The 27,865-nt window shown below is 39.4% G+C and overlaps 1 protein-coding gene across 7 annotated transcripts in view; it reads right to left on the minus strand.

Annotated features, from left to right (window-relative positions):
• LOC124594806 (serologically defined colon cancer antigen 8 homolog) overlaps nt 1-27,865 on the minus strand; it is a 232,612-nt gene that overhangs the window by 46,659 nt on the left and 158,088 nt on the right. For 5 of the 7 annotated variants that reach the window (XM_047133238.1, XM_047133237.1, XM_047133236.1 and 2 more), the window contains exon 10: nt 3,700-3,817. The exons of the other annotated variants lie outside the window; for them this stretch is intronic. In XM_047133238.1, the coding sequence (XP_046989194.1) occupies nt 3,700-3,817 (118 nt within the window). The remainder of the gene's footprint in view (nt 1-3,699; nt 3,818-27,865) is intronic. 7 annotated transcript variants of the gene reach the window in all.

Genomic DNA, 27,865 nt, shown 5'->3' on the forward strand with positions numbered 1-27,865 from the left:
TTCCCAAATGTCGTTGACAAGGAAAGGAGCTTAGAATGTATTGTCAAACTGAATTTATGGACATCAAATATGAGGTTTTGTCTTTGTTAACAAAGGAAAGAATTCATGACAGTGAAATCTTTACCAGAAATGTTCTGGCATTCACCAAAACTGATTTAGAGAGACCGATGAAAACTGAAACCATGATGTCTGGATGAGGATTTGAATATAACTGCCCCTGAATTTGCATCCAATGCCGTAACCACAGGTCTACAGCACATGGACTAGCAAGCAGAGCCTGTCGGTGTATATACATGCTGTGTGGTTTTTATCTGTGTAATGGATGATTACCCATATAAGCATATCACTGTATGAAGATGTCTTTTTTAATGCAATGAATGAACTGTACAATATTTGCAGCAAACACAAATTGAAAGCACATATGCATTTTAAGCATTCATGAATGACAAACTTGTTTTTGAAACATGCAACATATGCATTAATTGTAACTTTATGAAACTGTAACTGATTATTAATAATCTTTATGTGTCTGCAAAAGGGTGGCTTATGCCAACCTTGAAATTAGCTAATCTGACTGCGTACTCATATCACCATTAAACCGAAAGATACTTTATATTAATACTTTTACGCTATTCTGAGTCTCTATAAAAAGGCTTTGTGCTTCGCTATCAAGCAAGCTATAACTATATAGTAATTAAAAGTATTTTCTTTTTTGGCAAATATAAGCCAGACTATAAATTTTAATTTTTTTCAATTCATCACAAAATAGTTTCACCAAAAACTTACAGGGGAGGTGAGCTATGCAAAACTTGAGGTCATTTCCCAACCAATAGATCTTATCTGATTTTCATAGCAGCTTTATTCCACATCTACTACAGAAACTGATTAGTTTTACATGTAGATGTACCATTTTTAAGTGCAGCCAACACAATATTCTTATCTTTAATATAAAGCTTTCATCTTTTGGTGTTATCTGTAACACCCCCACCACATCACATCACATCACATCAATTCCAACTTGATGTACATTTCCTTTCTTGTCATTAATACCTATCTATAATCTGTTATTCCTTCCAACAAAAAAACTAAGTACTGAACTGAAAGATACGTTGTGCACATATCTGTAGAATTCCAAATCCAGAAACTTTATTATACTTCAGTTAAAATAACTTTTTGATTGACTTTTCAGTGAGACAATTGGTAGGAGCAATGCTTTAGCTAAAAGCAGTTTTTTCTAAGGTTGCACATGCTTACTGTGTAGCCTGTTTAGTAGATATATGCGAGGCCTCGCCACATCAGGCAGATTACGCAAAGTGGGAAGGTGAGACCTAAATATGGAATGATGTCTGTATCTCAACAAATAATGTTTTAATGCAAATTAAGTAAAGCTATATCCATTGCTAAAGTATATTCATAAATGTTTTAGTCTCTGCATGGAATGCATATAACTGCTATTTTCAAATTGGTGTTTTCCTAACTATGCAGCCTTTATCAGGTAACTTTTGTGCTAAAAATATTGATTCTTTTGTATCTTCTACTTTCAAATCAGTCTGACAATGAGCTGGTTAATCTTTCTTTATCAGTGTTAGATATTATGGCACTTTAAAATTAAGCTGCCTACCAAACTGTATTTGGAGAGTTTACAATGAAAAATGTGGTCACCGAATACTTTATGTGTGGTTTGATTATGTCACATGTTTCTGCAATGAAATGTAATTAACATTTCAAAATTGTTTTTGTAGTGGTAAGGAAAACCACATCTCAGACAATCTGGAGTAAATATACCGGGTGACCAAAAAGTCAGTATAAATTTGAAAACTGAATAAATCATGGAATAATGTAGATAGAGAGATACAAATTGACACACATGCTTGGAATGATATGAGGTTTTATTAGAATCAAAAAAATACAAAAGTTCAAAAAAATACAAAAGTTCAAAAAATGCCCGACAGATGGCGCTTCATCTGATCAGAATAGCAATATTTAGCATAACAAAGTAAGACAAAGCAAAGATGATGTTCTTTACAGGAAATGCTCAATATGTCCACCATCACTCCTCAACAATAGCTGTAGTCGAGGAATAATGTTGTGAACAGCACCGTAAAGCATGTCTGGAGTTATGGTGAGGCGTTGGCGTTGGATGTTGTCTTTCAGCATCCCTAGAGATATTGGTCGATCACGATACACTTGCGACTTCAGGTAACCCCAAAGCCAATAATTGCACGGACTGTAGTCTGGGAACATGGGAGGCCAAGCATGATGAAAGTGGTGGCTGAGCACACGATCATCACCAAATGACGCGCGCAAGAGATCTTTCACGCGTCATTTTGTGAACTTGGCTTTTTTTTTTGTTCTAATAAAACCCCACGTCATTCCAAGCATGTGTGTCATTTTTTACCTCTCTATCTACATTATTCCATGGTTTATTAAGTTTTCAAATTTATAATGACTTTTTGATCACCCGGTATTTGATATAACATCATACTCGAAGATATTGTCGTGCTATGCTCAATCCACTGATGTGTTATCTGTTTCATAGGTGCTTTATCAAATCAGTGACAGCCACAGCTGAGATTTACATTGCATTAACAGGCACTTTCATTTGTTTCAGGAGTCAAATGGCGACAAACTTTCATAGAACAGTGGTTTATTTATCTACAGCAGTCATGCCATCCTCAGTATTTCATAATTAGTTTGAGACAAAGAAATAAGATTTCTGAAAAATCATGGTATGCAAAGGGTGGGTATTTTTCTATTTGTTTAACACTTGAATTTTTTTTTAATTTACTGTGATACAGGAGCAACAATAGGTTTTTCCCTTCAATAAAATATTTACCTTTTCAAAGGCATTCAACAGCTCATGAAGAGTACAATGATACAGCACTATTGACAACAAAACTTTTTGCACAACAAATACCTGGTTCCATGTCACTGGCCATCCGGTAATCTTTCTTTTCAAGTCTACACAGAAATTTGGTACTTCATGACATTTATTGTATGAGACTGAACACTAGCCTAATGGTTATTATTCACCCTTAAATATGTGATTATGATATCAAGGTATGTATTGCACATAATAGAGAAGCTGTCCCTACAGCCACCATTCCTACTGCCCTCCTCAATACCAATGACAACAATTTGCAAGTACAAATTTTGTGTCAGTTGATGTACTCATGCAACTACTGATCACATGAGCGCACAGCAGATTTCATACTACCTGCCAACACTATTGTCTGTCAATCAGAAAGTTATTTTATTCAAGCTCTACCGTCCAAACTAGCGGTACATAAATAGATTAACAAATACATCTTCACTCTCACAGATGGTCCCTTGTACAGCTGTTGGTATAGCCAGGATTTAAAAACTAGCATCTGCATACATATTTAGACACTATGATGTATGGAAAAATCTGAAACACAGCATTGGAGAAATATCAGAAATTTACAATGGTTTTGAAAATAACTGATCTCTTTCGAAACTTTTACATTGCTTCATAGTAATGAAACAAATCTGGATATTGTTCACGTAGAAACAGAAGGGGGCAAAGCTGAAGGGCTATCTCAAGAGAAAAATTGGACTAACAAGCATAATGTTATCTCCATTTCCCTATGTTTCATATATGCGAGAAAGTGGAAAAAGGACAGCATGCAGGAGGAAGGAAATGCTCTTTTCTATGGGGAAATACTGTGCATTTCTTACTTGTGTCGTGCAGAGGAATCTTCCAGCTTCTTTGTTAGAGAATGACACTCCTCTCTCAGTTTTTCCATGACTAGATTCTGGGACTGAATCATACCTTCTAGTTCAGCAACAGTTTTGACTGAAATGAGATTTAGAATAATCTCATTTTCTTCATATTTATCACAACACAGAAACTGTGTTTTGTTTCCAGTTAGTCAACAAGTGATTGACTCATTTAACAATGTTCATCAGAAATTTACTTAGCAAACACAAAAATAATTATATTGTACATTTCCAGTGTCCCATGTACGAGGGACATTCAATATTAGAGAGACAAACTGGTGTCGAGGGGGGGGGGGGGGGGGGGGGCAGAGGGGGGGGGGGAACTGAGTATTTTTACAAAATGAGACTTTTACTACTTATCAACATAATCCCCACCAATATTATTAATACACTTGCCCCAATGATGAACAAGGTTTTTTTTATTTTTTTAAATACATATTTCATGCAAAGAAATCTTTGCCTTGTTGTTTGAGCCACGTTTCCACAAATTATTTCACCTCCTCATTGCAGCTGAATTTTTTCCCCATGTAATGCCTCCTTAAGTGTACCAAACAAATAAAAATCTTGTTTAGAAAAGGCTCACCTTTCCTTTCAAATCAATACACATTTTGCATCTTGTTTCCTATAGTTGTTGCATTAACCCTTTTGGGACCCACCTTGTGCTTGTTTTGCTGTACCTTATCTTGTTACTAACAACATTATGAACTGTGCCAACACTTACTGCAACTGTTTTTTCTCCACACATCAAAAAACGTTTTGCATCACCTCAGTTCCTAGAGTTCCAGAACCTATACAGAAAATTGGAATAGAGATAAACATAAACATCATTTCCACCCTTTTTATTGCTCATGAAAACCACACATTGCATATTGTACCACCATACAGTGAGACCTTCAGAGGTGCATTGATGCTCACCTGTATTTGCCGTGGCATACTATTCACAAGTTCATCAAGGCACTGTTGGTCCATGTTGTCCCACTCCTCAATGGCGATTCGGCATAGATCCCTCAGACTGGTTGGTGGGTTACATCATCCATAAACAGCCCTTTTCCATTTATCCCAGGCATGTTCAACAGGGTTTATGTCTGGATGTCTGGAGAGGACGCTGGCCACTCTAGTCAAGCAATGTCATTATCCTGAAGGAAGTCATTCACAAGATGTGCATGAGTGGGGTGTGAATTGTCGTCCATGAAGATGAATGCCTTCCCAATATGCTGTTGATATGGTTGCACTATTGTTCGGAGGATGGCATTCACATATCGACCAGCTGTTATGGGGCCTTCCATGACCACCAGCGGCATATGTCGGCCCCACATAATGCCACCCCAAAACAGCAGGGAACCTCCATCTTGCTGCACTTCCTTGACAGTGTGTCTAAGGCATTCAGCCTGACCGGGTTGCCTCTAAACATGTCTCTGAAGATTGTCTGGTTGAAGGCATATGCGGCGCTCATTGGTAAAGAGAATGTGATGCCAATTCTGAGCAGTCCATTTGGCATGGTGTTGGGGCCATCTGTACCGCGCTGCATGGTGTCATGGTTGCAAAGATGGACCTTACCATGGATGAAGGGAGGGACGTTGCGCATCATGCAGCTTATTGCACACAGTTTAAGTCGTAACATGACATCCTGTGGCTGCACGAAAAGAATTATTCAACATGGTGGCGTTGCTGTCAGGGTTCCTCCGAGCCATAATCCACAGGCAACCGTTATCCATTTTAGTAGTAGCCCTTGGGCAGCCTGAGCGAGACATGTCATCGACAGTTCCTGTCTCTCTATCTCATCCATGTCCGAACAACATTGCTTTGGTTCACTCCGAGACACCTGGACACTTCCCTTGTTGAAAGTCCTTCCTGGCACAAAGTAACAATGCAGATGCGATCGACCATGGTATTGACCGTCTAGGCATGGTTGAACTACAGACAACACGAGCCGTGTAACTCCTTCGTGGTGGAATGACTGGAACTGATCGGCTCTCCGACCCCTTCCGTCTAATAGGCGCTGCTCATTCATGGCTGTTTACATCTTTGGGCAGGTTTAGTGACATCTCTGAACAGTCAAAGGGACTGTCTCTATGATACAATGTCCACAGTCAATGTTTATCTTCAGGAGTTCTGGGAACTGGGGTGATGCAAAACTTTTTTTGATTTGTGTATATGTTTAACATCAGTCTTTACAAACAATATTGTCAATGTGTGTTTCGATCTAAGCAGCTGATACTTAAATTGGCTGGCCAGGACGCTGCACATCATCAATCACTGAGAGTTGGCCATTTCTGAACTGTTCCACCCACCTATAAAAATTTATGCTGTTCACAAAACTTTCACCATACTGTAAAATCTTTTGAGAAAAGATTTTATTTGGCTTTCACCTTTAGGGGGTAAAAAAAAAAAAATAATAATAAACACCAGATCACTGAACATTGTTCAAGTAATGCGGAAATTTAGCAGATACACAGTTGTTAAATGCAATATTGAGGTTACAGACAAAACAATTTTCATCCATCAGCTTAAGTCATGAAAGTACAAAATTTCTCCTACAAACTGTTTCTCTTCTACATCAATTTGGCTCCTTAATTATTGAATGTCCCTTGTATTTTGCCAAAGACACTGACATGCAAATCATCCAACAACATGTCTGTTCAGTTCATACCCAGAAGTCTCTCCTCTTATGTCTGGACCAAATCATTTTAAACTGAGTGAAGGTGACAGTAAAAAAACAATGAACTCTGTTGAAACAAAATAATTAGTAACAAACTGCAAATAACTAGTCTACTGTTTTACAATGTAACATGTTTGGCAGGACTAGGGAAGGGTGAGCAGGACACTGCATGAATTTCATCATGCCTGAATGTGTAAATTGTGAGGATAAAAATTGTTTATTGTGTGTGCAATATATTTCTTTGTACCGGTTCCCTCAAATCATTATGTACATCATATATCAAGTTACTATCTGCTAAGTCCACCATGCTATCTTGAAAGCTAGTACTGTCCCTCCCACCCCCCTCCCAACTCAACATGATCATCACAATAAAGCAATCAGTGGGCTAGACCCCATGTTAAAATTTTTAAGACACTACAATGAACAAGCACTGTGTCACACATTAATTTCTAAAAGAGAAAGTTAAATTCACTATTGTGACTTTTTTCACAAAAACATACAACATATACATGTTTCTAGCTTTCTCAAATCTTCTAATTTAAAATTCGTTAATTTTCACACAATTTAAACATAAAACTGAAACAGTTACAATCAAAAGCTAAGACAGTCAAAAATTTTTTGCTATTGACAAAATATTGCCACTGAAACAGAAGAAATTCCATTTTATGGAATTACTCTAATTTCTTAATAATAAGTTCAATGTCTTAGATACAGAATCAAATTACAAACATTAGAAACACAATTTCCAGAAACAAATGGACTAGTATTACAAAAGTGACCTAATGAAACTGTTTTGGAACAACACGATCTTAAGGAAGAAAAAAATGGCGGAAATGGGGTGAGAAGGGCAGGAGGGAGTGGGCAGAGACTTGTCACAAAAATACATACCACTGACTCAGCAATTTTGCACACACACACACACACACACACACACACACACACACACACACACACACACACACAGATAACAATAATTATGTATTAATCAAGTAATTATGAAAGTTGATGAAGAAACAGAAGTTTCTACAGTTACAAGAAAATGCTGGTAGCTGTAAGTTCCGATTTTTAATCAGTAGATCAACTGACTAGTGACAGTTACAGATCGTTGAACAAACCAGTTTACAACTTTCAATGATAAATTCATAAATAACAGATGAATTAAATATGCAGTTTCCAACAAAGGTGGTGTCACTCACTGATCAGTGTTGAAGAGATCTGCAGTAACATTTTTGGCCCAAGGCAAATTCAGGGGGCATTGACAAATCAGTCACCATGTCCCAGAGCACTATTTACAGGAATGCATTGAACGCTTTCATTTTTACTAGAAACCATTGGATTCAGCTCCAGAAAATAGTTCCAAATCTATTTTAAACAAGAGTGGTTGATATTAAAATTAAGAAAATGAGAGCTTTAGGAATTTGTGGCAGTCATATTACAAGCTGAAGATGATATGATGTTAGCTGTAGCGAGGCTACTTCATTTGTTTTGATGCACTTAGCAGTATATCACAGATGAGATTATGATACAAACTACGAGGATTATTCAATAGATAATGCTCCAATTTTTTTTACAGCCATTAACACACATAGAAGAAAATGTCTTTTTTAGGTGCATAAATCTGACGTTACTTCTGCACTTGTGCAACATTTCAATCTATTCCGACATGTGGAGGAGCAATTGTGAATCATCAAAAAGGTGCTAAAACGCACTCTCTGTAAGCAACAAGCTGTAATTGAATTCATGGTCGCAGAAAAAGAAACTGTGGGGAACATCCATAAACATTTGTGCGCAGTGCACAGTAATGATGAAGTTGATATGAGTACTGTTGGACAACAGGTAAAGAGAATTAAAGTATCAAAAAGTGCAGAAACTGAGCTACATGATCAGCCACATTCTGAGTGTTGTGCCACAGTCAGTGCTTCCGATAGGGTGAAGAGCACAGATGCCACAGACCACAAGTTTTAAAGAAAATCTATTTCGTCTCAACTGTTGGAGCAGTTTGGAGGCCAATATAGAGGCCTTTCTGACACAGATCATTATAGGTGACACAACCTGGATGCATTGAGCCAGAAACAAAACTGCAGTCACTGAAGTGGCAATATCTGCAATCACCCAAAAGAAAGAAATTCAAGAAGGCTCCCTCTGCTGGCAAAGTTGTGATTACAGTCTTCTGGGATAATGGTGTTGTCATCCTTATGGATGTGTTGCCAAAAGGCTCAGCCATTTGTTCAGAGGCATATGTGAAGACTGAACAAACTCAAGAACCATTTTCTAAAAATGTTTGATTTGACAAAAAATCAAATAGAAATCTTGCTCCAACAAGACAATGCATGCCCACACACATCGCTGCCTCATTCGTCATATAGCCCAGACCTGGCTATCTCGGACTTCCATCTGCTTGGGCCACTTCAGGATTCTCTATGTGAGACACAATTTGAAGATTACACAGCAAAAACATAGCTACGAGCACAGTACAAGAACTTTCTCCAGCAAAAAATATATGGTCTTTCACGACACTGGCATAAAGCCATAGTACATGATGGAGACAATGCAGAAAAATAATACACGTAACTGATATCTCAGCTGTTACAGTCTCCAGATTCTAGCTCTTCGGAATAAGTATGTTCTGAGAGAAAAAAAAAAAAAAAAAAAAAAAATGTGGAGCATTACTTACTGACTGACCCCCATACATTAGATGGTGTGAGAGAAGAAAACATGGCTAAATTTCATTGACATGTGACAGGAACAGCTAGATTCACATTCTTTTCTTTGTTTATGCCAGTCTCTATAAAAACTGAGTACTATCTTCAGATTTAAAACTAAAATATTTTCTATGACTGTGGTCATACTCATACTGAGTCTTCTTCTTCCAATAATCCCACCTCTAATGGGTTGTGCTGTACCCTAGATTTGGCAGTATTTATTATTATTATTATTATTATTATTATTAAACTTTAAGGCCATGTGCCCTTCCTTTTGGTGCAGCCATCAGCTACACAAAGTAGGAAAGACATGTGCAGCCACCTGTCTGTGAACTGTGTAAACTTCTCTGTGTGTGACTACATTTTAGCCGTTTGTGTTTAGTATTTTCTGAGGCGGAGATGTGAGGTAGTCAAAACTGTGGCAGAGCATGTGATCCGGCTGTCCCAGTAGTGGATGTCACTGAGTTATGAGAGGTGTACTCTTTTGTGGCCGGACAGTGGACATACGGGAGGCGGTAGGTAATTGGAGAGATGAAGTGCAGGAGGTCTGTTTCTGGACAAGGTTGAGAGGGTAATTTCAATTAGTGAAGGCCTCAGTGGGACCTTGGAGAGGGTCTGTTTAACACTACAGACATGATGACCACAGGTGACTACTAGGCTTTATGGAAAGGACTTCTTGGTATGAAATTGATGGCAGCTATCAAAGTGGAGGTATTGTAGGTGGTTGGTAAGTTTCATATGAACAGAGCTTCTGATGTAGTCGTCCTTGAGGTGGAGGTCAACAACACCAAGAAAGATGGCTTGTTGGGTTGAGGAGACCCAGATGAAGCGAATGGGGGAGAAGGTTTTGAGGAACTGGAGGAATGTGTATAGGGTGTCCTCACTCTTGGTCCAGATCACGAAGATGTCATCCATGAATCTGAACCAGGTGAGAAGTTTTAGACTCTGAGAAATTAGAAAGAAACCCTCTACATGACCCATGAGAAGGTTGACATAAGACAGTGCCATGTGGGTGTCCATTGCTGTACCACAGATTTGTTTGTAGCTCAGGCCTTCAAATGAGAAGTAAATGTGCTTGAGGACAAAGGCTCCACCATTGTGGTTATGAACGGCAGGGATTACTTGGGGAAGGGTATCCACTGGCTGTCAGATATGTCCACCTACAAATGCTGCCACTTTGAACCCCTTCCAGGAAGTCCAGCAGGATCTCTAGTCCCTTCTCAAATCATTATGTCCATCCCAGAACCTCTCCCCTGATTCTACCTCTCTCCTCACCCCACCACGCCATGCACTTCTACCTTCTACATGCTTCCCATAGTTCATAAGCTGAACCACCCAGGATGTCACATTGTAGCTCGTTACTGTGGTCCCAATGAGAATGTCTCCGCTCTCGTATACCAACGTCTTCATCCTATATATATCCTTATATATATAGAAGACACCAATCATTTTCTCCGCCAACTCTCCACAGTTCCTGTTCCTTTAACACCCAGCAGCCTATTTGTCACCATCCATGCCCCTTCCCTCCACACTAACATCCCAAATGCCCATGGCATTGCACTTTTGAACACTACCTTTCCAATTGCCTGTCAGACTCCAGGCCTACAACCTCCTTCCAGATCAGCATGATCAACTATATCTTCACCCACAACTACTTCTCCTTTGAAGGTGTCACCTACAAACAAATTTGTGGTAAAGCAATGGGCACCTGCATGTCACCAGCCTATGCCAACCTATTCGTGGGCCATCTAGAAGAATCCTTCCTAATCACTCAAAATCTGAAACTCATCACCTACTTAAGATTCAGTGAAAATATCTTTGTGGTTTGGACTGAGGGTGAAGATGCCTTATCCACTTTTCTCCAGAACCTCAGCACCTTCTGCCCCATTTGCTTCATCTGGTTCTCCTCAACCCAACATGTCACCTTCCCTGATGCTGACCTCTACCTAAAGGATGGCTGCATCACTATCTCCGTCCACATCAAACATACCAATCACCAGTAACACCTTCACTCTGACAGCTGCAACCCATTCCATACCAAGAAGTCCCTTCCATACAGCTTAGCCACCCATGGTCATCACATCTGTAGTGATGAACAGCCCTCTCCAAATATGCCAAAGGTTTCACTGAGGCCTTCACAGACTCGAAATTACTCTCCTAATCTTGTCCACAAACACATCCTGTGCCTCTCTCTCCAGTCACCTACCACCACCCACACACCCACTGTATGGCCAAAAAGGAGCATGTCTCTTGTAACTCAGTACCACCCAGGATGGAAGACCTGTCCCATACATCCTCCAACTAAAACTTACTCCAGTCTGTCAAAGGCATCTCTCATCCCATCAAAGGCAGGACTACCTGTGAAAGCAGCTATGTGTTCTACAAATTAGGCTGCAACAACTGTGGTGCTTTTTAAGTGGGCATAACAAATAACAAGCTGTCTGTCCACATTTATTGCCACCTCCGAACTGGGTCAAGAGACAGCTGGATCACCCAGTTTCTGAACAGCTGCACAAAACGATTTGCTTCACTTTAATCAATGTTTCACAGATTGTGCCATCAGGATGCGTCCTTCCAACACAAGCTTCTCTGAACTCGCAGTTGGTAGCTCTCCTTGCAATACATTCTTCATTCTTGGCTTCAACCTTCACTAATCCCTGTCCTCCAACCCCTCCCTACTCCCACACTAGCACTATCCTTGCCTTCTATTCCCTATTCCACCAACACACCTATTAGTCTTTTCCCTTTCTTTCTGCCTCACCCCCACCCCGCACGTCTCCCGACTCTGACCCTCTCACCCTTGGATTGCTGCTTATGTCACACACAGGCACAGCCAGCAGTTGGGTCCAAGTAGCTGTAGACAGTAGCCGTGTGTGTGTGTGTGTGTGTGTGTGTGTGTGTGTGTGTGTGTGTGTGTTTTCTGCTTCTGAAATATGATTTTTTTGTCTGAAAGATAAAATTCTGTCCCCGTCTGCAGCTCAGTGCCTCCTCTATGTGGTGAGTAACAATCTATCATTTTGATATTATTGTTATTCCATCCTGGACTTGCAATTGTTTGTTCAAAGAATTTTATGAGTACTATGACTTGCAAAGAGTAGAAACTTACACAATTCAATGAAAGAGTACAGGAAAGTAGTAAACATAATGTGAGAAATCTGACAGCTGAACCACTGTACAGCTTTCATGTCATTTGACTATACATGCAAGAATCACCAGAGAATTGATTAAATGGTTTCATTCCTTCAGTATAAAAAAAAAAAAAAAAAACACACCTCTTTTCAAACTTGTGACATCCTAAATATTTAGAAAATTTGTGTGGAAATTAAATGAAACAGTCATTAAAATGTAAGAGAGGCTGAAGTGCAGTGAAACACATTTTTATCGTTAGGACAACATTAGAGGCATCCAACTGCAGCTGGTTGGTTTCCAGTGGCATCAAAAGAAGATGATAATGTGTTACATGCCTCTTGCAAAATTTCGTTGCTTACTGCTAAATCAGAAAAATAACACACAATTGCTGCCAGCTGAGAGTGAGGTCCTGTGTACTGTACTACACAAGCTGCCATCTGATGTTATAAGAAAGTCCTTTTAAGCTATAACACAGTACAGAAATGAGTCAATAAGACATACAAAGATGCAGAAGGTTCCCTAGATAATTTAACTGAGTTTTCTTTACAGCTTGATGCATACCGGCATATTTCAACAAACAATGAAGCTTCACTTTTTGCAGATATTTGTTTCATAAAAGATGAAAAAAAAAATCGAGAGATATTATCCACAAACAAATTTAGAATCAGATACTAAAGGAGAAACTATATTTAATGTATTGGAACATTATTTTATAAAAAAAAGTGGATTCCTCTACATACTATGGTTTGTTGCTGCTGACGATGCACTGGTATCAAATGTAGCTGTCATGCATTATGCAATTCTCAGAAAATATTTGGTTGCAAGAAGCTTAGTGACTGTCTTCACTGCTTAATGTGGCATGTTATTACAGCAGCTGACTAGATCATATGCACTGCTCTCAATGGCAGAGAGTTTTGAAAACAATGAAGATTTCAATCATTTACCATTGCGTACAAAAGTTTGTTGGCTACCAAATGGTGGTTGTTGTTGTTGTTGTTGTTGTTATTGATGATGTTATGGTCTTCAGTCCAGAAACTGGTTTTATGCAGCTCTCCATGCTACCCTATCCTGTGCAAACTTCATCATCTCCAAGTACCTACTGCAACCTACATCCTTCTGAATCTGCTTAGTGTATTCATCTATTGGTCTCCCTCTACGATTTTTACCCTCCACACTGCCCTCCAATGCTAAATCTGTGATCCCTTGATGTCTCAGAACATGTCCTACCAACCGGTCCCTTCTTCTTGTCAAGTTGTGCCACAAACTCCTCTTCTCCCCAATTCTATTCAATACCTCCTCATTAGTTATGTGATCTACCCATCTAATCTTCAGCATTCTTCTGTAGCACCACATTTTGAAAGCCTCTATTCTCTTCCTGTCTAAACTATTTATCGTCCATGTTTCACTTCCATACATGGCTACACTCCATACAAATACTTTCAGAAAAGACTTACTGACACTTAAATCTGTACTCGATGTTAACAAATTTTTCTTCTTCAGAAATGCTTTCCTTGCCATTGCCAGTCTACATTTTATATCCTCTCTACTTTGACCATCATCAGTTATTTTGCTCCCCAAATAGCAAAACTCATCTACTACTTTAAGCGTCTCATTTCCTAATCTAATTCTCTCAGCATCACCTGATTTAATTCAACTACATTCCATTATCATTGTTTTGGTTTTGTTGATGTTCATATTATATCCTCCTTTCAAGACACTGTCCATTCCGTTCTACTGCTCTTCTAGGTCCTTTGCTGTCTCTGACAGAATTACAATGTCATTGGAAAACCTCAAAGTTTTTATATCTTCTCCATGGATTTTAATTCCTACTCCAGAATTTTCTTTTCTTTCCCTTACTGGTTGCTTAATATACAGATTGAATAACATCGGGGAGAGGCTAGAACCCTGTCTCACTCCCTTCTCAACCACTGCTTTCCTTTCATGTCCCTTGGCTCTTATAACTGCCATCTGGTTTCTGTACAAATTGTAAATAGCCTTTCGTTTGCTCTATATTACCCTTGGCCCCTTCAGAATTTGAAAGAGAGTATTCTAGTCAATATTGTCAAAAGCTTTCTCCAAGTCTACAAATGATAGAAATGTAGGTTTGCCTATCATTAATCCATCTTCTAAGGTAAGTTGTAGGGTCAGTATTGCTTCACGTGTTTCAACATTTCTACAGAATTCGACCTGATCTTCCTGAAGGTCAGCTTCTACCGGTTTTTCCATTCGTCTGTAAACAATTCGCATTAGTATTTTGCAGCCGTGACTTATTAAACTGATAGTTAGGTAATTTTCACATCTGTAAACACCTGCTTTCTTTGGGATTGGAATTATTATATTCTTCTTGAAGTCTGAGGGTATTTTGCCTGTCTCATACATCTTGCTCACCAGATGGTAGAGTTTTGTGAGGACTGGCTCTCCCAAGGCTGTCAGTAGTTCTAATGGAATGTTGTCTACTCCCGGGGCCTTGTTTCGACTCAGGTCTTTCAGTGCTCTGTCAAACCCGTCACACAGGATCATATCCCCCATTTCATCTTCATCTATATCCTCTTCCATTTCCATAATATTGCCCTCCAGTAAATCACCCCTGTATAGACCCTTGCATAGTACCAAATGGTACTAATACAAAAACATTTTCAGATATCTTGGTTTCAGTTGCTAGGAGACAATCTTAATCTCATCAAAACAGAAGAAACTATTTTTGTGTTCGTGTCAACACTTGCCTTCCTCTGTCAAAACAAATTGTGTAGATATTCAGAAAATTTGCCAAAAGTTGGGCATCCTTAGCTCATTCACTGCTACACATAGTAATGGATGTTTCAGCGTCAAGCCAGGCCAGGCCGAGGTGTCAGGTGTAAGGCTCTGCCGTGATCGACAGTGGCCACATGGCAGTCAATGTGTTAAACAACATTTTAGAAAGAGATTTCAGGGTATTCTTAACAGGATTGTCCTTAACACGATCTTACCAAGTCTACAAACACCAGAACTGTCAGTGCAAGTGGAGTTCAAACAACTGCTAACAAATGAAGAGTTAAAATTCCAATTAAAAATGGATACTGAGAATTAAGGCTTCAAGGGCAAACTGCAGAATTGTATTCGGTTTTATGGACTGCAGCAAAAAAATTTTCATTGCATTCCCATTGCCACATTTAGCAGAAAGAAGATTCATTGCATCCTTAATGGTGGAACACAGCAATTTAAGACTAATGGTCACCAACACAGTGCATAAAATTTTTATCCTTTCATTACTTCACATTAAAACAATTTTTAATATATGCATTTCTTAAGCAAGTTTGTAATCATTAGTCTTACTGGGATCTTTTAATAAAGTAAAGTATTTTTTCCAAGGTGGGCACCATTGAATCACTGTTCAAAAATTGAGTTATGAATCAAAAAAGTTGAAATACTATGGGTTACATCGTTGATCTCAATAATGGGAGCTGGTGGCCCCCTCCCTCAAACACCCTGAAAACTTGAGTATTCCCCTGCCCTTCCTGAGTAGAGAGCAGTAGACCAAATAACATTGGGAAGCAATGATTTACAATGAGGAGCAATTTAAATAAAACTACAGTTCTTTAAGTGCAGAAAACCGCAATCGAAGAACTCTTGAACTACATACAATTTAATCAAAGAACTTCATAATCTTTAGTTCATGAAATAATGTGTGACCAGCAATAACATTATTGGCATCTATATATACACTATGTGATCAAAGGTATCCAGACACCTGGTTGAAAATGACTTATGAGTTCGTGGAACCCTCCATCGGTAATGCTAGAATTCAATATTGGTGTTGGCCCACCCTTAGTCCAGATGACAGCTTCCACTCTCGCAGGCATACGTTCAATCAGGTGCTGGAAGGTTTCTTGGGAAATGGCAGCCCATTCTTCACGGAGTGCTGCACTGAGGAGAGGTATCGATGTCAGTTGGTGAGGCCTGGCACGAAGTCGGCGTTCCAAAACATCTGAAAGGTGTTCTATACGGTTCAGGTCAGCACTCTGTGCAGGCCAATACATTACAGGGATGTTAGTGTCATGTAATCACTCTGCCACAGACCGTGCATTATGAACCGGTGCTCAATTGTGTTGAAAGATGCAATCGCCATTCCCGGATTGCTCTTCAACAGTGGGAAGCAAGGAGGTGCTTAAAACATCAATGTAGGTCTGTGCTGTGGCTGTGCCAAGCAAAACAACAAGAGGTGGAAGCCCCCTCCATGAAAAACACGACCACACCATAACAGCACTGCCTCCGAATTTTACTGTTGGCACTACACACGCTGGCAGATGATGTTCACCGGCCATTCGCCATACCCACACCCTTCCATTGGATTGCCACATTGAGTACCATGATTCGTCACTCCACACAACATTTTTCCACAGTTCAATTGCCCAAGGTTTACGCTCCTTACACCAAGCAAGGCATCATTTGGCATTTACCGGCATGATGTGTGGCTCGTGAGCAGCTGCTTGACCATGAAGAACTTCCAGTGGATCCTGATGCAGTTTGGAATTCCTGTGTGGTGGTCTGGATAGATGTCTGCTTATTACACATTATGACTCTCTTCAACTGTCGGCGGTCTCTGTCAGTCAACAGACTTGGTCGGCCTGAACGCTTTTGTGCTGTACATGTCCCTTCACGTTTCCACTTCACTATCGCATCGGAAACAGTGGACCTAGGGATGTTTAGGAGTGTGGAAATCTTGCATACAGACTTATGACACATGTGACATGCAATCACCTGACCATGTTCGAAGTCCATGAGTTCCGTGGAGAGCCCCATTCAGCTCTCTCACAATGTATAATGACTACTGCAGTCACTGATATGGAGTATCTGCCAGCAGGTGACAGCACAATGCAACTCATATGAAAAAGGTATGTTTTTGGGGGTGCCTGGAGACTTTTGATCACACAGTGTATACAACTCTAAAACTCAGTATCTTGGGCGTCACAACGCCATGGTTCACAGTTTCCATATATGATGGTGCATAGGTTTGCTTTTAACTAACACTGGATACTACTGGAACAGAACCTTCAGTATAATCATTTTTGGATATGTCCCATCTGCGTAAGCAGTTAACCATCACTTTATTACACTCTCTAACAAGCAACATACGGAATACATTGTACAATTTTAAACCTGGCTAACAGCAGTAACTGTAAATAAATTTTCACTAAACAACATACATAGCCAACCGGTTGCATAAGTTTGTTTTAAAAACCTTGACCGGGCTTCGATACCACTAAGGGTATCTTATCCAGAATGAAAGTCACCTATAATGTTTTAAACGTACAGTAAAATAAATTTCTAGAATACTTAATACTCTACAACATTGAAATCACATATATGAAGTAAAACTGGTATTTACATAAATTACATGATGTTAAAAATGTAAACATACATGATGAACCTTGAGGTCAAGTCAAACAGTAGAAAACAAGGCATAAAGTTCTACATGGCAACAGAAAAATTGTTACACAGGCGTAGCTTGTTAAACAAGCAAACACTGAAGTGAAGGTGTGGCAACTAGTTGCGAAGCTAGGTAACTGTGGTACAGAGCATGCCCCTTACTGGGTGAAAATAGCATGATAAACACTCAACATGTAACTGTTACAGTAATATATTATGGTTATAATAGAGGGTAACATTCCATGTAGGAAATATATATCTAAAAACAAATATGATGTGACTTACCAAATGAAAGTGCTGGTAGGTCGACAGACACACAAACAAACACAAACATACATACAAAATTCAAGCTTTCGCAACAAACTGTTGCCTCATCAGGAAAGAGGGAAGGAGAGGGAAAGACGAAAGGATGTGGGTTTTAAGGGAGAGGGTAAGGAGTCATTCCAATCCCGGGAGCGGAAAGACTTACCTTAGGGGGAAAAAAGGACGGGTATACACTCGCGCGCACACACACACATATCCATCCACACATATACAGACACAAGCAGACATATTTAAAGACAAAAAGTTTGTCTTTGTCTTTGTCTTTAAATATGTCTGCTTGTGTCTGTATATGTGTGGATGGATATGTGTGTGTGTGCGAGTGTATACCCGTCCTTTTTTCCCCCTAAGGTAAGTCTTTCCGCTCCCGGGATTGGAATGACTCCTTACCCTCTCCCTTAAAACCCACATCCTTTCGTCTTTCCCTCTCCTTCCCTCTTTCCTGATGAGGCAACAGTTTGTTGCGAAAGCTTGAATTTTGTGTGTATGTTTGTGTTTGTTTGCGTGTGTGTCGACCTGCCAGCACTTTCATTTGGTAAGTCACATCATCTTTGTTTTTAGATATACAGTAATATATTAGTATGATACATTTTTAGATGTTTTAAACAAAGTAAATCATATGTAGTATAAAAGAAACAAAGTATAAAAATGCAAAAGGAATAAAATATTTTTCTTAAAAATGACTATGATGATACGTAGTATAAAATGAATAATGTGGTTAATTACAAATACACGCTGACAATAAAGAATGTACTGTAGTAGGGTTTCATCAAGATTTCAATAAGCAAAAAGGGGGAAATATGCTTTACACAAAATCTAAAAACTGAACGTGGTATACAGTGTCATCTGGCATGCTGACAGTAAGGAAGTGCAGAGTTCGCAAAGGAAAGGGAGAAGCAATGTTTCTGAAATGGAAGTGAAAGTAAACATGAACCAAAGCACCATACAGCTGTTCATTTAAAATGCAACCTTCATTACTGATTAAATGTCTAATGACCTCAAGCTTTTCCAAGACATCAAGTTTCCACCCTTTCTTCTCTCTATGTAGAACGGTCTTTTCATATACTCATTTTGGATTGTGTCCCAATACTAATAAATGCTCACAGAAGTAGAATTATAAACATTACTACCCTTCTTCCCTAGCTGGTTTGCCTTGTATCGTATGTTAAAAGCCCTACCAGTCTGTCTGCTATAAATCACTGGGCACATACTGCAAGTAATTTTGCAAACTCTTGAGCTACATAAAGGTTCATTTGAAGTTTTTAAATTATGGATTACATTTTTTGTAAACTGTTACTTGTGGAGAAAGAAATCTTGCATCCGCATTTCTTTACTAACAGATGCTGAATCCGATATGATACATAACCTAAATAAGGTACTGAAATACATTTTCTTTTATCGTCATCCCCATTCAGAATGTTACCTAGAGTAGTGATTCTTTTACTGGTTTTCACTTCAAATTTTTTTCCACAAATGAGGGTTCATAACCATTAGCAAAGGCCCCTGTTTAATTAACTGTACAAATAGTGGAGAAAAATCTGTGTACTTTTAAAAAAGATATAATGAATTAACAAATTACAGACCTTATACAGTTACTAAAAGTGGTAGTTAAATGCCGGCCGAAGTGGCCGTGCGGTTAAAGGCGCTGCAGTCTGGAACCGCAAGACCGCTACGGTCGCAGGTTCGAATCCTGCCTCGGGCATGGATGTTTGTGATGTCCTTAGGTTAGTTAGGTTTAACTAGTTCTAAGTTCTAGGGGACTAATGACCTCAGCAGTTGAGTCCCATAGTGCTCAGAGCCATTTGAACCATTTTTTGGTAGTTAAATAAAACTATTTTGAATTTTATGGGAAACTGTTTCAACTACCAGATGGGCTTGTAATAGGTAATCCATTAGCACACCTTCTAGCAGACATTTTTATAAATTCATTAGAAGAGAAGTTCTTTAGAAATTATGATTCTAAAGAATTAGGCATTCAATCCTACTCTATGTATATGGGTGATGCTTTGATTATACACATTGGAACTAAGGAAGAGATTAACCTACTTTTTGAAATATTTAATAATCTTCATGAGAAAATTAGTTTCACTTGCATGTTACAAAATGGGAAACAACAGCCGAGTTATTTGGATCTAAAATTGTCCACAACATATGATAAAATAACTTTTTATATCTTCCACAAGGCAATGAATACCAATCACATAGTATCTTTGGTTCAACACATCCTCAGTCCCATAAGACAGCTTTCTTTCATTCAGCTATTCATAGTGCCATAGTCACATCTTTATCACCAGTTTTTCATAATGGTTGTGAACCCACATTAATGGAAAAATTTTTTGAAATGAAAACTAGGAATCACTCCTCTAGGTAACATTCTGAATAGGGATAATGATAGAGGAACATGTATTTCAATGACCTATTAAGGTAATGTGTACTATAGGACTCAGTGTCTGTTGAAATATGGATGCAATGTTGTTTTCTCCACAAATAACAGTTTACAAAAAGATGTAATTCATAGTTCAAAAATTTCAAATGAATCTTTTGTACTCAGGTGTTTACAGAATTACTTGTGGTATGAGCCCAGTGTTTTATATCAGACTGATCGGTAGGGCTTTTAACATAAGATATTAGGAACACTTGCTAGGGAAGAAAGGTACTAATGTTCATAATTCTACTTTCTGGAGCATTTACTAACATCGGGATACACTCCAAAAGGAGTAAATGAAATGACAATTTTACATAGAGAGAAGAAGTGTGGAAACTTGATGTCTTGGAAGAACTTTAGAGCTTTGGATTTTTAATCAGTAACGATGGTCTCATTTTAAACAAAACTACAATTAAGGAAGAAAAGCTTCTTTAAAGCCTTTAAGCCATTACTCACAACTATATGATGCTTCAGTTCATGCTCCCATTCACTTTTACTTCAGACACGTAATTTCTCCCCTTTCTTTATGAATTCTGTACTTCCCATGCCAGACGGCACTGTATACCATGTTCTGTTTGTTGATTTTATGTGCAGCATATTTCTACGCTTTCGCATATTGAAAATCTTGATAAAATTCTGCTACAGTACATTCTTTACACTCAGCACATATTTGTAATTAACCATGTTATTCATTTTATGCTACATATAATTGCTGTAATTTTTATAAAAATTACTTTATGACTTTTGTATCTTTTATACACTCTTTTATACTACATACAATTTACTCTGTTTAAAAAATCTAAATATGAATCATACTGATGTATTACGGCAACAGCTGCGTGTTTCAAACAGATGAGCATGTATCATGCTATTGGTGCCTAGCAAGTGGTGTGCTTGACACCACATTTACCTGGCACTGCAATTAGTTGCACAAGTTCAGTCCAATGTAACAAGTTTTATTGTTTCCACAGACGACTTTATTCCATACTGTCTACTGTGTGGCTTGAACTCCTTAGCGTATCAAGTACGTTTGCAATTTTAACATCATGTAATTTACGGAAGTATCAGTTTTACTCCATTTCATTGTTGTAAAGTATTAAGTATCCTAGATGTTTATTTCATAATATATTTAAAACATTCCAAAACATTAAAGCAACTAGCCCCTACATATGTATCATTAACTGTTTGTCACAGATGGGAGCATTTGCTGTGAGCATTCCAGGATTTACACTGGATCGCAGATAACAGCAGGATAGAAAAAGAAATAAAATATGATCAGAATTTAATGGAGCACTGATGCTGAGGTCCTTAGATTCAGAGAAGTAAGGTGGATAACTCAAGGATGCAACAGGAAATTGAATGTGACTTGCTTTCAGGAACTACCCCTGGACCGACATAAAATGATTTAGAAAAATCATCAAAAACCTACATCAGGATGAATGGGTGTGGATTTACACCCAACTTCTCCAAATACAAGTCCAGTGTCTTACCAGTCTTGTACTTCACTTGGTAATGGAGGGCTACACTCTTCACAGATGATTACTGGTTTCACCTGCAAAGCTGAACTGTGATTGCTATATAAATAGAGCCGACATCAAGGTTGGGGACTCTTGGACATATGACTTCGATAACAATTTTTTTAGTGCGTGGACAAACTAAATCTATCTCATAGCCTGAAAACCACAGAGCATCTTTGGTATGCTCTTAGATGGGATGGTTTCTCTCAGATCTTCTCCCACAAAAGTTTCTTTCTCACCCAGTCTGCTAAGTCTCCCCAGGGCATCTTTTCTGTAACACTCACCATCTCCTAAACTTCACCAGTCCTCATTCTCCTTCCTTCTTTATTTTGTTTCAACCCTTATGCGAGAAGAAGGAGCCACTGGTTCTGAATGCTTGCGGATTTTTACATGTGTTTTCTCCTGCAGCCACCTTTTGAGTAGATTTTTATCTACCAAATTATTTTTTATACATGATACTATATTTCTCAAGGTCATTACATTTCACAGTGAAGACACTCATCTTCACCAAAGCTGGTGTATCTGTTACCTACACATTCAAAATTTTATCACAAATTTACTAACTTGGACTATCTTTTCATGTTTTATTTACATCACATGGTTCCTACACTTCAGCTAAGTTCCATCATGTTAAGTGCACTGAATTTTTTAGTTATATCTTTTTTCCCTTTTTTCACTGTGATTGATTTATGCAAACCAGGGTGTTAATAATCTGAGGATGACTGAATGAGTCAAAATTAGTTTTAACATAAGAGGGATTTGTCACATTAAAAGTGCCAATCACTATGTATGTCTAGAGTCTACATCCATACAGCTGCAACTTACCATAGATGCCACATCTAACAATATGAATATTTCCGTGCACTGCCTGCTGCCACATACCACCATTCATCTAACTGTGATATCAGAAACTAATTTCTCGCCACATTCATCAGTTTTGAGCTTGTTAGTAACCCCTCTTCCTTTGCCCTTTAAAGTGTTAGATATTTCCTGCTTAATATAGAGTCTTAATTAGTTGTGATGATGTGATGAAATAGTGCTGACTTAATATAATTTGGCAATAACATCTCATACTGTTGAAGATGAAGGCAGAACAACACAAATAGAAAGGAAAATGTCTGTGATCACATGCTATTTTTTTTTCTACAGCAAGATAAAGATATAATTTGATAACTATTGAATAGGGTCTTCAACTTAAAGTGCCCAACATGCACAATATTATGACAATTAGACATGTAGCCATCATCAGGCGCATTAACAAACTGAGCTCCTGAGGGTGTGCAACCAACTTACCAACCCCCCCCCCCCCCTCTCCCCCAAGCCATTCCTCCGCGCTCTGTGCCCAAGGGTGCATGTCAGCAGTCACAGAGATGCTTGCATCAGCATCTGTGATAGTGTCGATGTAACTGCTCTGTCCACATTGGTCTCCAGAGCATTGTGTTTGCTGAGCACCTTAATTAGACCCGGTGCTGGTTCTCAAGTCTTGCTGAGATTATAACTGCAGTCATGATTGATAAGATTATCCCTGGTACAAACTTCAAGAACTTCTCTACTGACATTATCCCAGTATCTGGAGGACTGCACTAAAATTCTGGCACATTTGTATTCCATCACATGATTTTCTGAGAAACAGTGCTCTGTGACCACTGACTTCTTGGAGTAACTTAGTTCAATGAGCCACCGGTGTTCTCAGCATTGATCTTATACAGTGCACACTGTTTGTCCGACATGTCTTGCCACATTGCCCGTGGACTCTGATATACCCCGGCCTTCTGCAAACTGAGGTCATCTTTGACACTCCCCAATAATGCCCATGTTTTATTGAACAGGCAAAAGACACATCTTACACAATGCTTTTACAGTATCCACCCGACTCTCACCTCACAGTGCACCAGTGTATGGTATAAAAGCTGTGGCTACCTCTTCCTCCATTCTTCCATAATTTCTTCCACCTCCACACATTGTACTGTAGTGGTGGGGCATAGAGCATGCTTAACCTCCCCTCCCCCCTTTTTTACACCAGTTCCCAGAGCAGACTCTGTGTCTGAGACAGTGGGCACTCTGTGTACTGGTGGCAGCTATCTGTGTGGAAAAAAAGGTCAGTGTTTGTTTTTTTTAGATACCCAAACATGGCTTGGGATGTCATCATCTCTTCAGTTAACATGTCATCCAGAAATGATAGTCTTCCTTCTTCTTCAGTTTTCATAGAGAATTTGATGTTGGAATGTATGGAGTTCAGCTGTACAAGAAATTCAAGGAGTTTGTCCCTTCCTTGTGGCCAGATGGCAAAAGTGTCATCTACATAATGGAAAAGGCAGGCGGGTTGCCATTTGGATGATGTCACGACCTCTTCTTTGAAGTAATCCATATACAAATTTGCAACTAGTAGCGACAGTGGACTGCCCATTGCAACTCTCTCTGTTTGGGTTGGGTTGTTTGGGGGAAGAGACCAAACTGCGAGGTCATCGGTCTCATTGGATTAGGGAAGGAGGGGGAAGGAAGTCGGCCGTGCACTTTCAAAGGAACCATCCTGGCATTTGCCTGGAGCGATTTAGGGAAATCACGGAAAACCTAAATCAGGATGGCCGGACGCGGGATTGAACCATCGCCCTCCTGAATGTGAGTCCAGTGTGCTAACCACTGTGCCACCTCGCTCGGTTTCTCTCTGTTTGCTCATAGTATTTTCCATTAAATATGTGGAAGTTAGGACATGCCTGAAAAGGTTTGTAGTCTTCTCATCGAATTTCTGACTAACGAGTTCTAGTGACTAGTTCTAGTGACTCACTTCGAGGCACCCTGGTGAATAATCAAATGACAGCAAATCTCATCATAATATCTGAGTCTTTCAGCTTGAAGTTGTTGAGGCATTTTACAAAATCCACAGAATTGTGGATGTGATGTGAGCTTTTACCCACACAGGGACTTAGTATCTCTGTCACATATTTTGCCAACAAATAAGTAGGAGTTCTGATGTTGCCAACGTTGGGGTGTAATGACACCCCATCTTTGCGGACCTTGGGGAGTCCACAAAGTCTTGTCGGTATGGGTCGTTATGGTGGTAATTTCTGGATCACCCCCTCTAGTGATTCCAATTCCTTGAGAAGTGCCCTTCTCTTGTTATCAATCTTTTTGGTAGGGTTAATGTTGATATTCCTGTAGGAGTTGTCAGTGTAGTCCTTATGGGAGAAAACAACAGTGACATTGGCTTTGTCAGCAGGTAAGATAACAACATATTCTCTCAGGTTCTGAATGGCCATTTTCTATTTGCTGGTAACGTGTGACTTTGTGGTGTTAGTTCTCATAAGAGCACAAGTTTCATGATCCACTTTTTCTGTTGCTTCAGGCAGTAGTTGCATGGCAACCTGTTTAACTGCACTGTGATGTTCATGACCAGTGTGAACTTAGGGGTGCGGGCAAAGTCAGGCACCTGTCCAGATCTGAAACCACATCATCACAGAAACAGGAAACTGAAAATATTAAGTACACTGACATGCCAAAGAAACTGGTGTAGGCATGCATATTCAAATCCACAGATATGCAAACAGGCAGAATATGACACTGTGGTCGGCAACACCTATACAAGACAACAACTGTCTGGTGCAGTTGTTAGATCGGTTACTGCTGATACAATGGAAGGTTATCAAGATTTAAGTGAGTTTGAACATTATGTTACAGTTGGCGCACGAGTGATGGGATACAGCATCTCCGAGGTAGCAATGAAGTGGGAATTTTCCCATATGACTATTTCATGAGTGTACTGTGAATATCAGGAATCTGGTAGAACATCAATCTTCGACATCACTGCAGCCGGAAAACGATCCTGCAAGAACAGGACCAACAACGATTGAAGAGAATTATTCAATGTGACAGATGTGCAATCCTTCCACAAATTGCTGCAGATTTCAATGCTGGGCAATCAACAAATGTCAACATGCGGCCCATTCAACAAAACATCATCGATATGGACTTTCAGAGCTGAAGGGCCACTCGTATACCTTTTATTACTGCACGACACAAAGCTTTACACCTTGCCTGTGCCCGTCAACTCCAACATTGGACTGTCGATGACTGGAAACGTGTTGCCTGGTCGGACGAGTTTCATTTCAAATTGTGTCGAGCAGATGGACATGTATGGTTGTGGAGATAAGGACCCTCCATGTCAGCAGGGGACTGTTCAAGTTGTTGGAGGCTCTGTAACGGCATGGGGTGTGTACAGTTGGAGCGACATGGGACCTCTGATACGTCTAGAAATGACTCTGACAGGTGACACGTACGTACATTGTGCTTTCTGATGGACTTGGGCAATTCCAGCAGGACAATGTGACACCCTACACATCCAGAACTGCTACAGAGTGGCTTTAGGAACACTTTTCTGAGTTTCAACACATTCGCTGGCCACCAAACTCCCCAGGCATGAACATTATTGAGCATATCTGGGATGCCTTGCAATGTGCTGTTCAGAAGAGATCTCCACCCTCTCATACTCATACGGATTTATGGACAGTCCTGCAAGAATCATGGTGTTATTTCTCTCCAGCACTAATTCAGACATTAGTTGAGGCCATGTCATGTCGTGTTGCGGCACTTCTGCGTGCTCATGGTGGCCCCACACAATATTAGGCAGGTGTACCAGTTTCTTTGGCTCTTTGGTGTAGTAAATTTATTTCTTGAAGGTAACATCTTGTAGGTGAGATTTATTTTTGCACAAACATTTCTGCAGTCTCTCAGGTAAATTATAAATTGTTTGAAGTAGCATTTCCACAGGAATTTCAGAAATTGCTTCTCAGATCTTGGCTTTCTGTTGTATCAGATTGACTAGGATACAAAGAAGTTCTAAGGTCACCCCACAAAAAGAAATCACGGGATCTGGGAAGATATGGAATGCCACTGTTTCTTGAAATTACACAGCTGCCAAACAATTGGCATGCAGCAGCCACTGATATTGGTGCTGTGTATGATGAAGATCCATCTTGGTGAAACCAGCTGTTGTCAGTAATTTGTGGAAATGTCTGTAGTTATTGTGCAACAAAACTTTTAAGCATGGTGACATACTAATTCAATTGAAATATAGTTGGAAGGCAATTATCATCCTCAGAAAAATAAGGACCCATTACGCCATGACACAGCATTCCACACAGTAATTATACTGCTGTGCAATGAACGGCAGTGTAGGCAAGTAGGATTTTCTTGTGCTGAGTATTGAACATTTTGGTAATTAACAAATCCATAAAGATGGAAAATGGCTTCATCTGACATTCACACGTTGTTAACAAACTCGTTGTGATACATTATTTTTTCAACCATTCACTCACAGAATTGTTGTTACATTATGTATTCGTTGGGTTTCAGCTCTTGGGTAATCTGCATCTTGTATGGATGGTAAAGTAAGTTCTGTGCCAAAGTGCTCTGAACTCTTGAATTATGTAACTTATGACAGCAGCTCAAACAGCGTTGATACTTTCGTACCTGCATGTGCAGATGGAACTTGATCATTATGCCTTCAATTGAAGTGACAGTGGAACTCTCTACACCAGCCCCCTAACGTCATTGTTTCTGTAAAAAGTTTTGACAGAAAAAACATGATGCACAAGACTTTAAATGTTCATGGTAACTAAATGCCAGGAGGGTGCGATCTGGTTTCTACAGGCTGATCAAAAAAAAAAAAAAAAAAACAGGGCACATTAGACATACAAGTATCAGTAATCACTTAGGAACCGGGGGTTCCAAAGACCATACCATGAGAGGGTGCTACGGTCATAGGGGGCATTTCTATACAAACACGGGTGGAGTACATGGAGACCATCACCTTTCACAATATGGAAGCATTGGGAATAACATGGCTAGCTACACATACCACAAAAAGGCTGAGATGCATTTGATTTACGGTGCAGCCAACTGCAATGGACAAGAAGCCCTGCGAATGTATCATGTGAAATATCCCGATAGGAAGGTACTGTGCCACATA

The sequence above is a fragment of the Schistocerca americana genome, chromosome 2, assembly GCF_021461395.2.
Source record: "Schistocerca americana isolate TAMUIC-IGC-003095 chromosome 2, iqSchAmer2.1, whole genome shotgun sequence".
NCBI classification, from domain to species: Eukaryota; Metazoa; Arthropoda; class Insecta; order Orthoptera; family Acrididae; genus Schistocerca; species Schistocerca americana.